Source organism: Panicum virgatum, chromosome 9K (assembly GCF_016808335.1).
Source record: "Panicum virgatum strain AP13 chromosome 9K, P.virgatum_v5, whole genome shotgun sequence".
NCBI lineage: Eukaryota > Viridiplantae > Streptophyta > Magnoliopsida > Poales > Poaceae > Panicum > Panicum virgatum.
The window spans coordinates 48,364,720-48,383,850 of record NC_053144.1 but is presented as its reverse complement, the minus strand read 5'-3'; the positions used below and the strand labels follow the sequence as shown (position 1 = coordinate 48,383,850).

At 54.3% G+C, this 19,131-nt stretch overlaps 2 protein-coding genes across 2 annotated transcripts; both read right to left on the bottom strand.

Moving 5' to 3' along the window:
• Positions 1-555: 555 nt before the first annotated feature.
• Positions 556-5,565, bottom strand: LOC120651854 (homeobox protein BEL1 homolog). The gene is made up of 5 exons (XM_039929495.1): positions 5,405-5,565; positions 4,489-5,254; positions 3,305-3,708; positions 2,139-2,199; positions 556-1,748 (listed from the first exon to the last, which is right to left on the bottom strand). Exons 2-5 carry the CDS (start codon positions 5,155-5,157, stop codon positions 1,071-1,073), a joined length of 1,812 nt encoding a protein of 603 aa, XP_039785429.1. The 5' UTR covers positions 5,158-5,254; positions 5,405-5,565; the 3' UTR covers positions 556-1,070.
• Positions 5,566-14,212: 8,647 nt separating this feature from the next.
• Positions 14,213-16,241, bottom strand: LOC120651853. Its single transcript, XM_039929494.1, has 3 exons — positions 15,586-16,241; positions 15,205-15,485; positions 14,213-14,622 (listed from the first exon to the last, which is right to left on the bottom strand). Exons 1-3 carry the CDS (start codon positions 15,923-15,925, stop codon positions 14,575-14,577), a joined length of 669 nt encoding a protein of 222 aa, XP_039785428.1. The 5' UTR covers positions 15,926-16,241; the 3' UTR covers positions 14,213-14,574.
• Positions 16,242-19,131: the final 2,890 nt, after the last annotated feature.

The following is a 19,131-nucleotide window of genomic DNA, read 5'->3' as shown; positions in this document are numbered from 1 at the left end:
ACAACCCATTTTAACCCACCCAAACATAACCTACATTAAAACCCAACCCATAAAACTCATTTCAACCCAAACCATTAGCAGGGTGACCTATACAAGAGTCATCGGCCGGCGGTGCATCGATCCGGATGGAAAGTGTGTCTTCTGGCCTTTTGGTTCGAGGATAAAGAGGCAGCTTCGGGCCGTGTGAAAGATTGGAGAGTGGGCATGGCTCCATCTGTTGTCGGCGAGCTAGCATCCATGGTCGATGGAGCTCGGGGTGTGTCCCCGGCCGATCGATGGAGCTCGGGATGTGTCATCAGCTGATGTGGTACTAGCGATGGCTCCACCCCGTTTCAGACGGGTGTCTACTGTGGCTACTTCCAAAGTCTTGAGGTTGTTGGACTCTTTCTGGCCTGGGATTGGCGGCGCACGACCTCCGGCGATGACCGGCTGCAGCAATGTCTGGAGATTCGGCGAGCAGGGGTTCTAGGGTCTTCTTTGCTATTTCTTTGTGTTTAGGGCCCTCTGCGCAAAACGATCAATTGTTAGGTATCCTTCACTCTTAATATAGGTATGTTTTGAGAGAAAAAATATTTCATTCGACGAGCATCGATGCTCATAGATAAATTTGATTTACCCATAGTAAGGCACATGTATATACCAGTCTCAAAAAGAAGAAAACCAATGGACGCTCGCAAGCATAACGCGCCATCGTGCAACGGAGCACGCAAGACGGCGGCGGCGGCGAGCAACAATGGTTATGGCCGAGCTAGCACCGGAGAGATACACTGATACACACATATGGACAGGACAGACAGGGACACCCTGCCAAGAATTGAAGGGAGAGGAATCTAAACCCCTACAAAAATCCAAAGCGCCCTTACACACAAGAGGCGCACAAGCTGCGCTCGCGCCATGCGCCCCATGCCCAAGCCCAATGCCGTCCGCTAGCTGCTGCTCGCTGCCGTTGGCGCATCCCCGTCAACCACCGCGTGAACCTCCTCCACAATCCAAAAGCAAATTAAAGCACGCACTCCGCTCTGATCATCACGGTCCCTCCGTCCCCTGCTACGTGCTAATTAATCATGCTGTCAGCCGGCCAGGTCGTGGAGGAGCTGGAACCCCGTGGCGGCGCTGATGCCCCGGTGGTGGTGGTAGTGCGAGGCGGCCACGCCGTCGCCGTCCATTCCGGCGGTGAACTGGCCCTGGTCAGCGACCATCTGCTGCTGATGCTGCTCGCCGCCGCCCGCCATGAACAGGAACTCGTGCGCCGCCGCGGACGATTGCGCGGCCGCGAACGCGACGTTCACGCCGCCGTGCGGGTCGCCGCCGGCGTGCTGCTGCAGCCCCAGCGTGAGGGACACGCCCCCGCCGAAGCCGTGGTGCCCGCCGGGCCCCGTGGCGTGGGCGTCGCTGTACGCGTCGAAGTCGAGGTGGCCGTCCATCATGCCGAAGTCGATGTTCTGCGGGCCCCTGCCGCTGCCGATGCTCACGACGGAGGCCAGGGACCCGGCGTCGTGGACCTGCAGCTGCGCCCGCGTCGGCTTCCGCTCGCCGCCGCCGTCGTCGCCGCCGCCGCGCCCCTGCCCTAGCCGCTCGGAGGCGCCGCCGCCGTAGACGCCGCTAGGGTTCGCGTTGCTGCTGCTGTTGTTCGCGGCGGCGTTGCTGCAGGCGCCGCCCTCCTGCGGGCCCTTCATCTCCTCCGCGTACATCTCCTCAACCATGGGCTTCCACAGCCTCACCCTCGCGTTGATGAACCAGTTGGAGACCTGCAGCCAGCCACCCAGCGCGGCACGCGCGCGGTGGGCGCGCGCGAGACGTTAGCGGCTGATCGATAAAGATTCCTCTCCGTGCTCGCGGACACCGACACCGCTCGACTCCGACGTGGTACCCGACGACCGAGATGGGCACACGGCCGGCACCGATGCGTGTGGAATCAGGTTTAGCTCGATCACCCAGCGCATTACGCAAATAAGTATGCTAGCTAGCTAGGCTTAACGATGCAAATAAGGCAAAATGATTGGAGATGGCGACCGTGACCGATCGGCAGCTGATTGTCAGACAGGAATTGCTTAACATTTCTGTACGGATTATGTTGGAGCAGAGCTGATGATGGATCAGTGGCGTGGTTGAGTTAGGCTAGAGGTAAGAGTACGTACTTGGCTGCGTGATAGGCCCGTCTGCCGCGCCAGGATGTGCTTATCCACGTCGCTTGGATACCTGGATGAGAGAGGTGTAGCAAAGCAACTAGGGTGTTAGTTAATTTGTGTTCCATCTCATTATATAGGATATGGAGTGCACGCTGCAGCTAGCTGGAAAACATGCAAGAAGAAATGTCCATGGGCATGTAACATATGCAGACATGTTTTAGGATGGTTAAAGGTGTTGATGTTGTAAGTTGTTCATTCATGGGTGCTGCATGGAATGTTCGTACAAGACAATTGTGGTATATATTTGATGCCGACGTTGTAACAGTACTGGAGGAGAGAACAATACTCATTGGCAACTGGCGAGTGCTACTTGACAAGCAAGTTCTTGATCAATGATAGGGGAACCTAAACGCATTAGATTCACCCAATATAATTGATAGATGAAGATCATAGAGCGCTACCAAAGCAACAAAACCATGCAATGTGGCATCTTATTTTCACTAGGAATTGGACTACTTATTAAGCAAGTGGCATATACATGCATATATGGTGCTAACTAGCTAGCTAGGCCCTCCGATTCACAATAATTGTTGTTTTAGCCTCTTCTACTGTCTTCAAAACATAATACAGATTTTCCTTTTTGGGGACAGCATGTGACATTACCAACAGTGTCAAAGTAGCAAAAAAAAAGTTACAAAAAAGAGGGTAATTTGTTTGCGTTAATTCAGTCAAAAAAAGGTTCTTTAGTATTTGGCCACATCAAATGGAAGAGAGAGTAATAATAAATATGGTTCGGAAAGAACGAGAACGATGCCGCAGAATATCGTTAAGAATGAGAATCACAGTTAGTTGAGCACCATTTATTCGGCAAACATTCTTTTTGCAAGTAGATTGTGCGCATGTATGTTTCTTATCCTTAGATTGTGCGCATGTATGTTTCTTATCCTTAGATTGTTAGGATATGACTCTGCATCTGTTAATACATTAGAGTTCGTTTTTGTTTTCAAGCTAAGTAGCAGATTACTACTAATCATTAGTCTTTCAGCATTTAGACATTGGGAGTATAGGTATATTGTGTGCATCAATCCAACATATATAAAAGCATGCAAATAAAAAGCTAACAGTGCGAAGTAAATGGAATAATTAACAAGATCGAGTTGGAGATATGATATTACGGATGCAGGAAGTGTTCGAACAGCCAGGCCCGGAGGATGGAGACGGCGCGCTCCGGCAGCCCTCGCTGCGGCCTCCACGGCTGGCTCTCGAGAACGCCGGCCTGGTACGCCCTGTGCTGCCTCAGGCACTGGTCGAGCACCCGCAGCCTGGGCGTCGTCTCCCCCTTGTTGGCCATCCCGGCCGCCCCCGGGGCGCCGCCGCCGTCGGCGTCCTTCTCGCCGAGCGCCCGGCGCACCGCCTGCAGCTGCGCCGCCACCCCGTCCCGCAGGCTCCGGAAGTGCTTGGATATCGTCCGCGACGCCAGCCTCGTGTACGCCGCCGCCGCCCGCTCCCCGGCCACCGCCTCGAAGGACCCCGCCACCGCCCTCATCTGCTCGCGGTACCTCCGGTACCTCCTCTCCACCTGCACCAACAACCGAATCAGACACCATGCAACTAATATGCAAGTAACCCAAGCTCGATCGATCGCAGATGGCCAATTGGCAATGTAACAGTAGCCGGGGAGCCTCCTGCAACAGCTTCCCGGATTGATGGCACTGTAGCTCCCTGCTGGTAGCCTGGTACTGAATCACTGATTACTTGGCTTTGACCGGTGCAGTGATGCACACCCACCCTATAGAACTGCACTGCACCTACCAATGAATCACACTGTGCATGCAGGTGTGCAGCATACACAGGAACAGCAAGCAAGGAGTAAAGATGCAGCACAGCAGCAGGAGAGATGGGCAAGAGACCGAGGGTAAGAGGACTGGAGGAGAGAGTGCTAGCTCTGCAGTGAGAGATCTGGGCTGCCGCTGCGCGGTGATGGGGCTCATGGCATGGCCCTGCTGATCTGCGGGAGCTACAGGTTGCCCTGTACAGGTGCGTAGCTACGTCTGCGGCGAGGCGAAGGATGGAGGGCTGGAGGTTTCCAAAGGCAGGAGGTGAGGGTGAGTCCCCCTAGAATATGGAACAACTGTCAGTGCCTGCCCCAGCCTCCCAGGTCTCTTCAGACAAGCAGCCATAATTGAACTCGCACTTGGCAGCAGCTTTTTAGATTTCCAAGGACATGCAAGGGCTCCTGATCCTGAGACGCGAGCTGATCCTGCTGCTGGTGGACGTGGACCTGTGCTAGCTGTGCGTGACGGTTAATCGAGATTCGAGAGGCGTGGTGAGTGAGCGATGAGCGATTAGAGAGGGCGACCTCTTGGAGCATGGCGTAGAGCTTGGCCTTGAGCCTCTGCAGCTCGGCGGCGTCCATGGCCTGGATCTGCGCCGACGGGGCCGAGGACGACGACGACCCCTCCCCGGCGCCGTCCTCGCTCCCCGGCTTCGTCGGCGGCTTGGAAGCCGCCGCGCTGGCGGCCTCCACGGGGAGGCCGCAGAATTCCTGCAGCAGTTGCTGCGTCGGGGGCAGGAATCTGGAGCCGCGCAGGTGCCACGCGGCGCCGCCCTGCTGCTGCTGCTGCGGCGGCGGCGGCCACGCCGCCGGCTGGTGCTGCCTGAGCGCGCCGCCGCCAAGCTGGTGGTGGTGCAGCGCCAGCGACGCGGCCTCGGCGGACCCGTGCAGCGACAGGGACGTCAGCGGCGCCTGCTGGCCGTGGCCCAGCAGCAGGCGGTGGTGCTCGGCGCCGCCGAGGCCGAAGTCCCCGAGCGCGGCTGCGGCGCCCTTGCCGTGGTGCGCCGCGGCCGGCACGAGGCCACCCCTGGCCCCGCCGAACACGTCGAGCCCGTGGTGGTGGTGGTGCGCGTTCGCGCCGCCGTACAGGTGGCCGTCGTCCTCCCCCGCGGCGTCCACCTCCGGGACGAGCGTGGCCACGCCGCCCGCCGCCGCGAAGTAGTCCGCGTACGCCAGGCTCGGATCGTGCGCCATCCTCTACAGCTAGCTGGCTAGCTAGCTCCCGCGGCGCAGAGCTGCACGTACGCGCTGGGGCTCTCCTCGCGCTGCCGACGACGGCGGCCTCGTTACGCTGGAGATGGAGAGAAGATGGTTAGTAGCTCAGAGAGAGAGAGCAGTAGCAGCAGGGACGAGGACGGGGAGATTAAAGATCGGAAGGGGAGCGAAGGGGACGCGGGCATCAGCTAGCGTCGGCCGCGCGCGGGCGGGGACGCACACGCACCTTGGCGGCGGGGAGAGCGCAGGGCCATAGCTTTTTCGGGCGAGGCGAGAAGTGATGAGGAGCCGCGCGCGAGGGAGGCCGGCGTGGACAGTGGCGGGTGCTCATATACTCGGCGCGTTCCGAGATGCGGTGCTCTCCTCCCACTTGGAGACCCGGACAAGTACGCTAGCGCCGCGCTAGCCTTCTAGTGTAGCCACACACTATACACAGCCATGGACATGCTGAGGGAAGGCTAGGTGTGGCGCGAGCCGAGCGAGCGAGCGGCCGGCCGCCGGGCGTCCGTGCGCTCGCCGCCGGCCGGCCGATTCGGGCGCGGGCCGGCGCGCGCGCGCAGGCGCAGCATTTCGATGGCGTGCGCGGCGAGCTGGGCTGCTGGGCGGGCTCGCTCTCGGCCGCTGGGGTGGCTAGCCGGTGGTGGTTGCGGCGTCGCGCTTCCGATGGTTGGGTCCGCTCCGGTAGATTCCCCCCCGGGCGGCTGGCAGGCCGACGCTGCTCGCTCGCGCGCACGCACGCGCCGTGCACGCTGCTAGTGCTACAGCACCATCACCACGGAGCTAGCGGTGGCAACGAACGAGTGGTCGTCAGCGGCGAGTCCGGCTGCCGACGGTGGGGCCGGCCGGGAGACGGTCGAGCACCGTACGCCCCCGTGGTCCACGGCTGCCAACTAACCGCCATTAAAAAAAAAAACAGGCCTGTTGGAGCCAACGGCGGGCCCCACCCCGATGTGTGGGAGAGCGTCCACGTCACTGTCACGCTTCTCTCCCCCTCGATTGCTTGCTCCTTCATTCTTCAATCCGGTTTATAGAATTTTATTACAGAAGAAGAATCATTTTACAGCCCGCGGAGTGGATCGAGCACTTGGGCATCGACTGCAAAACCGTTTGTTTTTCTTCCTAGGCTGCCTCCAGCGGTGCTGACGATTTCGTCAGGCCGTGTGGAGCTAAGAAATAGTAAAAAAAAAGAAAAACAAATTTCTGCCTACGCTGCCACACTCAGTGTCTGGAAAGACGCGCCACAAGCTAGTGGCAAGTTTCTCGCTAGCGAAGGATTTCCGTCATTTCTCACTCCACCAGCTCTGCCAAAGCGAGCGATATAGTCAGCCATTAGACAAGGTCTTAACACCTCAGTTGCTAGAATTATTCGATCCTGGTTCCGGTTTAGGACGGTTCCAGGTGCATGGCATTTTTTTGGGGTGGCCAGGTGCACGGCATTTAGGTGACGTTTTGGAGATATAAGTCTGATGACTAAACCCCTTCCAATAATTTCAGAGAAGTTTGCGAATGGTTTTAAGTTTTGAAAACCACCGAGATCGTCAAACATTATCACCTAAATAGCATTCTTATAATGTAAAGGAATCAAGCATTGTAGGATTATAAACTAGCACGTGCAAAACTAGTGTGATCCATTTTCATTATTATGTTCGTCAAACTACACCCCACTGATTTAGGATCTGAATAAATCTTATGTGTAGATGAAATTTTCTCAAAAAAGAAGAAGATAATTTTATTTACTAATTACATTGGAAACCAAGTGCCAATTTAGGAAATTAGTATATTGCGTATAGATGGCCACACGGCAGCACGACCGACACGCCACGAGCACGATTAGGCATGGCACGACGAGGCACGATCGACGAATCGTGCCGTATTGGGCCGCCGCCACGCCTAGGAACACAACATGATGCCCGTGTAGTCGTGCCGTGCCAACACATGGGCCCTGCGGCCGATGTTCCCGTTTCGGTCTGAGCCTGCTTTGCCCGCACCGGCAGCTATCCTCTACCCCCCTCCCCATCCCCGCACTCTTGCACGCCGGTCATTGGCCTTCGCTGCGCCCATGCCGACCGTCACCGCCTACTCCCTCAGCGGGCACCAGACGCCACCACGTGCATGCTAACTGCTATCATCCACCGTGCCACCCGATTGTCCCCACCGCCAGCCTCCACCCAGTGCACGGGTCGGCATCTCCTCCACTAGCAGGGGGAATGGAAGGGGGCATCGGGAGAAAGGGGAGGGGGGGGGGGGGGGAGTTGGACTGTTAAATGGGTTGGATCGTGTTGGTCGGAAATCGTGTTGTGTTCGGACCGGCACTATGTGCTGAGATTGCGGCCTAGACATGACCCGATGCATCCGGTCATGCCCGCATGATACTACTCCTATTAGGCCGTGTCGGGTTAGGGTCATGCTTTTTTTATGCTGGGCCTAGTGCCGCCATTGCGCCAAGCCCATTTGGTCATCTATAATATTGCTATTAGATAACTCTATGTTTTTGCAAAATACAGTACCCCTATGAATACAAAAAAAAAATTTGCTAGCTCCAGATGGATTAATTAAATTATTTCTTAAGATGTTCTACCAATTTATGAAATAAAGAAAATATTTTTTTGGAAAAGTAGTGCATGTGTGTAGTCTCTTGTCTGGTTCATATATCCCTGTCCTTTTAAACTTTTGCGATTCATGTTGGAGACATGCATGAATCTACACGTCTAGTAGTATATGTAGGCTCTGCTGAAAGCAAATGAAAAAGCGGTGAAAGAAACGTCTGATGTCCATAGCAAGGCTGCTTCCAGCTTTACCAACATCGATATATATTTATGCAATAGCTGCTTCGGAAACCTACTAATCAGCACACCAGCACAATTTTTTTAATATGGCAGATCATGACATCTTCTGCATATATATATATATATATATATATATATATATATATATATATATATATATATATAACATATATGGACACGCCAGCATCAAACACAGGTCTATCATATCAGTCCTCGTCAACAAATATATATCAACAACCTCCCTCAGTTCCTCCACGTCAAAACTCAGTAAAAACCAACTCCAAACAGAGAGAGAGAGAGAGAGAGAGAGAGAGAGAGAGAGAGAGACCGCTCGGTATATGAAAACGTCATGCTGGGAAAAATTGATTAACCTACTCGATAGATGTAGGTAAACAAACCCTAATAGCTAGCGTGTCATTTTCACCAAAGTTTTCGTTCACATTATTTCCCTAGCCATCACCAGATCTTCTTGTCCATTCCACGAGCACCTTCTCTGCCCAATCATACGCGAGATTTGGCATCGCACCGGACCCTGATTCTCTCATTGGCTAATTCACGCGTCATCCTCGGCGTTTGCATTGCATTTGCGACTGCTTGCAAGGAGAGGGAAGATTGTATTAAGAAACCTTGGAGCTTAATCTATGAGAACATCTAGTCATCCGATCGTATACGGCCAAAATTAGTTGGTTGCTATTTTGGTTCTTGCAAAGGTCGTCGTCGATTATCCTGATAACACGTTTACACTGATGGTTTTGGCTGGTGGGTTAATGTGACAGCATACGCCCTTGCACTCATATGCATATCATATTATGAGGTGACGCGTGCTGGCAACAGCACTGTGCTCATATCTACGCTACATGCCTCGTCATATCTGTATATAGCGGTGGTAGTGTATCACAACCCTAATACTCTATTCATAGTCAAACACTACTACAAAAATGATTGTAGGAGTGTTTCGGTTTTTTTCTAGGGCCGGCCCAAAAGGTAACCCGCTCTTAGAAATGACGAGATGGCGTCACCCGTTCTTAGAAATGACCATCATTTTCATAGACGGGTGATGCCATCAGTCCCCCTAAAATGACATTTTTAGGGGCAGGTGACGCCACCACCCGTCCCTGGAAATGGTGGTGCCACCTGCCCCTAAAATTGATTTTCAAGGGGCGAATGATGCTATGACCACCTCTACAAATAGTCCCACTCAAATAAATTCATAACTTTTCATATAATCTTGGATGAAGTCAATTTTATATTAAAATTGTAGAGGTTAACAAGGTCTAAAATTTTGTAGTTGCATTTAAGGTCATTTAATAGTCTAAAAAGTTATCATAAGTTCTCCAATTTTAAAGTCTAGAAGTTTTAATTTTTTTAAACAACATCGGATGTAGAGTGGCTCCATATCAAAGTTGTAGTGGTAAGATCTAAAATTTTATAGTTTATGCATTATGCATTTGAGACCGTTTAGAATCACAAGATTATTTAATAGTAATGCTCTACGTATGGATATAACTATATAGTATCTCATTCAACTCAAGTGATACTCAAGTAGTTATACTTTGAGATTTTCACAATGTTAACCTTTATGTACACTGAAGTATACTTGGCTTATTTTTTCTGTATCTATAGTTCACATAACCATAATGTAGAAGTTTTACCTTTTTTATTTGCTTTGCTATATTTAAAATTTTAAATATTTTTTTGGAATAAAATAGAAAAATATTTTCAGAAGCGAGTGGTGGCGTCACTCGCCCATGTAATTAGATTTCTAGTGAATGGATGGCATCACCAGCTTCTACGAATCAATTTTAGAGTTAATACAAAAAAAAATAGCATACCTTGTAGAATCACAAGTGATTGTGTAGTGTGGTGGACAGGAGAGTACGTACGAGGCTTGAGGTAAGCAGTTTGAACTCTGATTTTTACCTCAGTAGTAGAGTGGCTTGTGGTGGTGGCTGGTTGGCTGAAATATTTTTTCTTTTTCTATTTTTTGATCTTTTTATTTTCTTGGAAATTATTTTGTAGGGTGGTCATGCCCTAACCCGCTCCAAAAAATCAATTTCTAGGGGCCGATGACGGCGTAATTTGCCCCTAGAAATGAATTTACAGGGTGGGAATGTTACATGTTCCTACAAACAGTCATTTGTAGATACGAAAAGTAGAAGCGGGTACCGCAACCGTTTCTACAAATGGTGTTTTGACTGGTCCTAAAAATCATTTTTGTAGTAGCACAACTCAGCCCTCGATCATTTTTAACTCTGAAACATATAAAATAAGAGTTCAACCCTTTTTAAATCAGATCTTAAAAATTTCTAAGCTAAATTTCCAGGCAATTTACCACCACTATCTGGTTGAGCATCAGCATACATAAAAGATAATCAACACTTCCTCTCTCTCTCTCTCAACCATGATGCATGAGCTATATGCCTATATGACTTTGATCTCTTCACCCAAAAATTCCCTTCCAGCGCGCGGACGGAACTGTGTCATCATCTTGCACCGAAAAATCTCATGTTTCTAGATTGAGAACTGGATAAGGCGGTCGGCACAAACACTGCACGTTACTGTCTGTTCAACATCGATTAGTCAAGTTGGCAAGATACTGGGGAAATTTATTAGTCAAAGAGCGTGCTGCTTACCTCTCCAAGTCTCTGGGGCCTTTTTTTTTTTTACTGGGAGACCTTTTTGTCCGGGGAATTTTGATCCTCCAAAAGGGAATCTGGGACATCACACAAATGGTGCTGCTGCTTGATGTCTGATGATGATGAGCTTTTGTAGCTAGTCAGTCCATACTGGTCGTCTTTCGAGAAAAATCAGGGCATCATTAGGTTTAGAAAAAGTAGCAGAATCTATCAAAGGCGTAGTTGGATCGCGAGCAGGGGATGAAAAGTCTTCGGAAAAATAATGGCGAGACCATGACGCGGCCAATTGGAAGCTGTATCCATCGTATTTCAACTTGACAGTCAGTCGATTTCGCACCTCTATTAAGGCTGGCGATGATGATCGTTTCCTCGGCAGAACTTTCAACACATGTTAGCTAGCCGGTCTATATACGATGAAACCCTAGCGCTATAGCTCTGCTCGCAAGTTGTTACGCCGGCCGACGTGTCTTAGTTCCGGTCCACGCAGGCAACAGTTGGTGATGCTCCCGCAATGGAGCAAGGCTGGGCGTCTCCCGCCAACTGCACTGCAGTTTGCAGCAGCGCGCGTGTCCACGTCAGGGAATTGAAGGGAAGCCATTACTGCTTTCCTGTAAGCTCGGGAGAGAAGGTTGCCGAGACGGACTGCAGGCCGCGCGGCCAATGAAAGAGAAGGTTGACGAAGAGCACAGCACGAACGTCGTGTGCTTCTAGCCACGCCACGCCACGCCTGCTGCAGCCAGTGACCGCCCGACCGACATGATCGATAACCACGGCCGGCGTCGTCGTCTGCTCGCCGGCGCTCGGCGGCGACGTTGCCGCGCGCGATGCTGTCCATCACCGATCAGACATCAGAGCCGCGCTGCGCACGTACGGCGGGAAGGTCCCCTCCCGGCGCGGGAGCAGGCGCGGGGGCGCGCGCGGGCGGGCGTTGGGACGCGGCTGTCGCAGCGGATGGCCGGTGGCCGGCCGGTCGGCGTTCGATCGCTTGCCTTGCAAGTAGCCGGAGCTATTAGCTACCCTGTCCATCGTCTGTGCGCGCAGCGCGCGTTCCTCTGGCTCTGGCCTCGCCAGCAGCAGAGCAGCTGCGCGCCAGGATTGTGAGCACATGCTTCTCGTGCTGAAAACCGACCGGCCGGGAGCTGCATAAAGCCTGACGGCGACGGCCAGCGATGGCACCGCCCCCTGTACGCTTCATTGTAGGGCAGGCTCGAGTGTGGCGGTATGGGCCGGCCGGGCTACGAAGGCACGGGCGCGTGGGTCGTCGTACGGCTACCGGGGATGGCGACAGGGGAGGCCGACAGGACAGCGCCGGGGATGGCGAGAGTGCGCGATCACCATGGCGAGCTTTCTCAGTAGTAGGTGTACCTGTAGCCGGGGGGGGGGGGGGGGGCACCAGCAGGGTATACGATGAAACCTGCTGTTCACGACGATTCACGAGTAAAACCGGCGCCGGCCGGATCGAGCAGCGACGTCGTGAACCCCGGCCAGCCGCGTGTCGGCCCCGGGCCCCGGCCCTTGGCGACGCGTCGCTGGCCGGCCGGCCGGGAACAGTGGCGGCGATGTATGTGCGCGCCCCCTGCTTCCCGAAGTGGACTCGGCCCGGAGGCTGGTTAATGGCTGACCGCGCGTGAGACGGGGATCGGAATCGGAGACGCGCCTTTCGTGCCCCCACCCCCCCCCCCCCCCCCCCCCCCCCCCCCCCCCCGCGCGTGTGGCGCTGCCCCGCGCGCCTGCTGCGTGCCTGCGGAGGAGCGAGGCGATCTCATTGTCAGGGAACAGCTGCGACCTTCTTTTCCAGGGCAAGGGAACAGTGTGATTGACCGGGCGCCGTGCAGCCACTTGGACGTTTGGGCGCGTACCGGTGATTTGTGAACAGTGCGGACTGCCGACAAATGCAGTTACCTTATAGTGGAATTTACCCCAAATGCAGTTGTTACCTTTTAGTGGAATTTACCTTAAATGCAGTTGTTCTACTCCACGTCTAAGAGGCTGTTTGGATCCATCAGCTAATTGGTAGGTATTCCATCCGTTCCAAATTATAGTTCGTTTAATTTTTTCTTACTCCAAATTCGACCACTCATCTTATTTAAAAAGATTGTGCAAACATATATAGTCAAATTTAAGTAATTCTTGAAGACCTTGTATTGATAAAGCAAACCACATTATTTTGCATAAATTTTTGAATAAGACGAGTGGTCAAATTTAGAGTTAAAAAAGACAAATGAACTATAATTTGGAACGTAGGGGTGACTCATTTTAGCTATAGTGGATCCAAACAGGACACGCTAATGCACAGCTAAACCTCTTCTAACAAGCTAAATAATGATTATCCAATTAGCTAGTTCAACCCAGCTAATCAGCTAATGAATAGGCTGGGTGCATCAAAAGAGGATCAAAGAAGGCTATTATGGACAATTAACTTCAAAACGCATGAATCCAACCCTCCACAATTCAGGATCCAAAACAACTCCTAGCTTTTACAATCCAGTTTTTTGTCTCCAACTTTCGTAATAAAATCTAAGGTGTTGAATATAGATGTACAGGTCCTAAATGATCCGCATTTTGTGAAGTGTTCATTCCCCATTCCCCATCAAGTAGTGAAATGCTCCCCGCTCAATTAAAGGGGAACCCCATATGCAAGCATGGTACTACTGTGCTCATCCATCCATGATCCATCCATTTCATGTAACTTAGTGGGCCAAATATCTCTGATAGCAAATGTTGGGCTTGGGCCGACCTTTATGGGTCCATTAACAAACAGTTCAATAAGATGCTTCTTCTGTTCTGTCCATCAAAGTTTTCCAGGCCAGACTCTTGGGTGGGAGATGCGCGATACGTTTCATGCCTCCAAATCCTTGGAGGCCTGGTTGGATCATGTCCATCGTGATTCTGAACCTTTTAATGGCACAAGCATGTAAAAATAACTGGCAGAACCGCAGCACAAGCAGTTGCGACGTGCTTGCCAAACGAGCGCCACTTCCTCTTTGCTCCGCTGTCTTCACAACCCTGTAGGCAGCACGTCCTAAAACTGCCCGGTCATTGCGGGGTGCGCAGGTACTGATCTCTCCAGTGATGAAGACTCTTCACGTCAACGGTGTCTTTACGCTTTCCTGCTGCCGTCTGAACGGTGTTTTCCACGGTGTGAACCGGCACGTCCAAACTGACCCCCCCCACCCCTGGATCCCTCCGTTTGAAAATCAGAAACTTGTAAATTTCAACAGACCACTAGCCTTCCGAAAGATACGGCTTCTCTCTGGCGTCCGGAATCCGGACATTCCAGGTTTCAAAACAAATTGAAGACAGTCTCTTTCACAATTTGTCCTGACCTAGCTTGGTCTGAAATGTTCGGCGGTGGAACGCCATTGACCCGAGCCGTGCCTCCTGAAAATTCTGCAGCGAAAGCCAAGTTTTCTGAATTGGTTGGTACACCATGGAACTTTCCTTCCCGTCAGGTGTTTTTTTTCCTTTTCTTTTAAAAAATCGCGATGACTGAATGGAAGCCTATTTTCTCTGAATTTGTTGGTACAGCATGGAACAGTCCAGCACTCCAGCATGTGTTTTCTCTTCTCTTTTCCTTTTTTTTTGCGTTCATTGACGATTACATCTTCTGAATGAGTTAACTTACTACTTTCAAGGATACTGAAGTTGCAACAATTATATGTGACACTGTAAGCAGAAAAAGAAACAGGGGGTTGACCACACCAGCTCTTCCTGCGTCTGCGTCGCAGGAGGCCGGGGGTACTTAAGCACGGCTGTTTCAGTATTTACAGTATGTTCACTTACCAAAGTGACAGCAATTACACGAGCGACGGACGTATCTTAGTGTACACAACATGACAAGGAGGAACTCAACCAAAATTTTGCTTGGCCCTAAAGGGAACTAATCTTCCGGGCGCCTACGTACGTGTCTGTCGATGTCGCGGATGCTAATGGTGAGGATCGGATGGGAGCAGAGTGACAGACGCTACGCAGCTTCAGGCCTTCAGCCCTTTGGGTGTCTGGTGGCCCCCTTTTAGTCTCACCTGCATAGGTAAATCAACTGGTAGTTCAGTAAAAAAAAACATGTCTTAACTTTTGCCCTAGGTAAAAATGGCATGTTAAAATATCATTAAAATGTCTGCTCCGTTTATCTGGATGACCCAATTAGTAGAATAAGGCAGCAATCAAACTTAGTTTAAGATGCTTGCAAATGCAGCAGATATCCGTGTCTAGTCTGGCAGGATGCAACTAGCATGTCTTAACCTTTTTCGCCTAAACTACGCGACGCGTTAATGACGATGCACGAGAATCTGATATCCTCGTAATCTTTATCACCGAAAGCAGGGGCGATTGGGTGTCGATGAACCCAACAAAATGCCTGGATTATTCGTGGGGATCATGCCGTCCACTATGGCAGACATGGGCTCAAGTCGGCGAGCCTGCCCTGCAACTACGCGCGATTTTTTCTTCTCTTTTTTCTGAGTGTTTTTTTTTTCTCGAATCCGCACGATGTTTTTTTTCTGAGTGTAAAAAAGAACTATTTTTTTTTGTTTTCGATTCTGTTGCGTTGCGCAGACGTTTCAGCAAGAAGGCAGATGTGGGGAATGAGTTGTGGTGGTACTCACGGCGCCCTCGACGTCGATCCTGTACACGAGCATGCGCCGGCGCTCGCGGCAGCTGGTCCGGTACGCCGCGGCGACGTGCGCGGCGGCGAGCGCAAGCGAGAGCAGGAGCATGGCCTCCGGTCCCGCCGCGGCCGCGGCGTGCGTGCCCCCCGCCGCCTGCAGCGCGGCGCGGCGGGGGAGCACGGCGGCGGCCTTGGCGAGCACGTAGGACACGGACCCGGCCGCGCACGCCACGACCACCCACAGGTACGCGCCGCCGCCGCCGCACACCACGTACGCGCCTGCCACGAGAAGAAATTAAGCGTCGAGCGCCTCGGTCAGTTCGGCTCAGGCCACGGGGAACGGATCGAGACGAACTCGCTGGACAGATTTGATACTCACAGAGGATGAGCAGGGCGCGCGCGGCGGAGACGGCGGGCAGGTCGACGAGCGAGGAGCGGAAGTCGAAGGCGCGCGCCTGGGCGGCGACAGCCGAGGCGAAGGAGGCGTAGCCGCCGCCGCCGGCGCGGAGGGCGGCCGCGAGCAGCGCCGGCGGGAGCGCGAGGTCGAGGACCACGACGAGCGGCGGCGGCGCGCAGACGAGGAGGAGCGAGGCGAGCATGGCGGCGAGGAAGAAGGCCGTCTTGGCCCACCGCCACGGGCGCGCCCACGCCCGCTCCCCGCCGCCCGCGTGCTTGTGCGCCCCCGCCACCGGCAGAAGCAGCAGCTTCTTCTCCGCCATCGCAACTCGCCGGCCAGCGCTGGTCGCCAACTAACAGCCGCGAGTTTGTGATCAGCCGGCAGTGGCGCCGGGCGCCGGCGGAGGCTTTTAAGGGAAGGAGAAGAAGGAGACTAGGCAGATCGGATGCGGACGGGGGCAGCTAGCTATAGCTATAGCTCGTCCCGTTTGCTTCGCCGCGTTGAGGCCGACGGACGGTTGAGGCCAGGGGGAACGTGGCGTGGCGGGGTTGGGCGTCGCGAGGTTGGTTTGGTTTGACCTCTACCGCGCGCGCGCGCGCGCGCAGCTGCAGGCCTGCAGGCTGCGGCAACCGCCCGCCGTGCCGCCTTATCAGGGCGCGCCCCAAGCTTGGGCCCGGCTCGTTTACGGGAGGTTTAAACGGGCTGCAAGTCTCGTCAGGTGGGGGTGGGTAACTGCAAGTCCGGTAGAAAACACGCGCAGGCAGGCACGATCCTGCCATCCTGAATTCCTCATGACGAGGATTCCTCCTGCTGTCAACGTCTTCGTCACGCGAAACAGGCGCTCCTCGGATCCGTTCCATCCAGCACACTTTTTTTTGTGTGAACTCCATCCAGCACAATCCCCTTTTGCTCCTCCGGCAGGTGAGAAAACCGCCGCATGTGAGTTTTGCGGTCTCCCGCTTCCCAACGGTTTTACAGGAACGATGGTTGAGCAATCTGCAACCTTTTTACCCCGTCGCTCTCATCAAAAGAGAGAGAGAGAGAGGAGAGAGAGAGAAAGAAGCTTTTCACCATGTCTATCTGTCTGCCCGGGATATCATTGTTGTTGGCGTCATGATACCTGACGACGGCAATCGAACGAGCTGGCCGTGGCCGGTGCAATGGCGGCCTGGCGGGCGGACACGGTCGAGGGAGAGGGAGGATGGCTCCGCTCGCACCTAGCGAGCGCGCCGAGGGCGACGCCGAGGCGAAACCCCCGGACGCCGCCATCGTACCCCACTCGCCGCAGCCACCACAACCTCGCACACCCCACCTGGACGCCCGTCCCACGCCAGTGCCGCATGCTAGGGCCTCGTCTCGACGCCCGGCGGGAAGTCGGCACGCCGCGGAGGACTGGAGCTTCTTCTTCCAGGCCGGGGGACCTCCTCCAGGAACAACTGCTACTCGACTTCCACACCACCGTCATCCCAGGTTCCATCTCCCCATCACCTGAGCCTGCTTTTGTTTGGGTCACGCCTGGTTCCTGTGCTCAACGATACAATCTTTCCATGGTGCGTAACATGCTAAACCACATGCTCACGGCTTCTCCGGGTCGCCTCCAAACCACGCACGTTGGAACCCGTGTTTTCCGGGTTTTGGCTGCCAATCAGAATATTGCAAACGCTTTGGTTTTGCGTAGTCCGATTCGCCTGGGCTCTGCTCTACTTCGGCTGCACCACTCCTTGGCGGCCGCCATTGGCGCCGCTCGGAAGGTCGCCGGTTTTCGGGAAGACAAACCGGCCCCCACTGCTCAACCACCAGGAGCTGACGCGACTGCCACTCGTACAACACATTTACCGCAGCGCACGGCTCAAGGTGAAACAAAATCTCCCCACAATTCGCGCATGTGCCTGGCAGTTTTGAAACGGCTCAAGGTGAAACAAAATGCCCCCGGCTGCCCAGTCCCGCCTCCCAACTGGAAAGCGGCTACGTGTCAACCTGAGGCGGGGCGCCCCACGCAGGCCCCGGCTGCCGTACCCACGCCGACGGTTGAACCCATGCCGGGAGATACGACGCACAAACCAAGCACGACGACCTCTTATCTCTAGGCGCTCCTCTCCCCGGCAAAACCCCCCAATTCAGGGGCGAAGCCACATAGTGGCCCATGGGTGCACTCCCCCCCCCCCCCCCCCAAAAAAAGAAAAACCAGTTATAGCTCTCAACTTTTGGCCCTATATGCACCCCCCAAGACCCAGTATCCTGCACCCCGAGCCCAACTAAAAGCCACGGCAGCCCAGCCCATGAAAGAACAGCAGCAGCCAGGACCCAGGCGTACACTGCAAGCCGATCGCCTCCTGACTCCCCGTCCGCTCGTCTTCCTTTTTTCCTCTGTTCTTCTTCCGTGTTTAACGCCGCCGCGCCGGCCCTCTGGCTCCTGCTCCTACGGCAATCTGCAGGACTGCACTGTAACACCCCGGTGTTAATCTTGACGCTAATTAAGTGTTTAGTCGCTAATCAGGGATAATCAAGGTCATTAGCGCTAATCAAGTTGCACAGTGTAGTTACATTCAGCCGAGTTCGAGCGCGTTTTTCTCCATGATCCGTGCTTCGAATCAACTTTCTCCCAAAAGCAAAGTTGTAGATCTTTTATTCCTCTACAACTTTTATTTTGACCAAATTTCAAGTTCCTATATGGAATTTTGAGTTTCATTTGGTCAAACTCCGGTAAAAATTAGTCAAAATGACCACTGTTCTTCTTGTTTTTCCCTGTGCCCGTACTGAACCCATGCCGCGACCGACTGTCGGCGAGCTCCTCCACGTGTCGCGCACACCGGCGATCCTCGTCATCCGCGCTGCGTTGCCCTTATCCGCTCGCGAGCTTTGGAGGCTTCTCGTCCTCATCTCTTGTCCTTCCTCGCGACCTCATCAAGCCAAGCCCGAGCACGAGCGAGTAGCGACTGCCGCCGGCGCCGATTCCGACCACCCCTCGCCGTCTCGCCTCGATCCAGGGCGCCCCAACCTCCATCGCCACACCCCGCACCCACGGCACCCGTCCCTGAGCCCGTTTGGGCCATCCCCCGGCCGAATCGAACTCCACTCCGGTCGGCCACCCCTGCTCTCCGCCGGAACGCCGCCCCCCACGTCGAACTTTGTCTCCCGGCCCTCCTTGGCTCGATTCGAGCGCGTGGTGAGAATCCTCGCGACCTCCTCCTCCTCACCGACCTTTTTCTCATCAGATTCCGCGGCCGCCGCGACGCCGTGTGCCCACCCGCCGTGTGCCCGCCCGCCGGGATGCCTCTGCGCGGGCCCCTGCAGCGCTGCCGTGCGCCCTGGCCCCGCCCAGCTGCGCTGGACGCAGTGCCGCTCCCCCCCGTGGCCGTCCTGCGCCGCCGCCGGAGGAACGCCGCGCGCCGCCGCCGCCCAGGCACTTGCGCGCCGCCACCCCGCGGGCGCCTCCGCCCCACCCCGCGCGCGCCCCGATGCCGTCCAGCCGCCCTGGCCGCGGCCCGCCCTGGCCGCGGCCCGCCCTGCAGCGCCGCCGGCCGGACC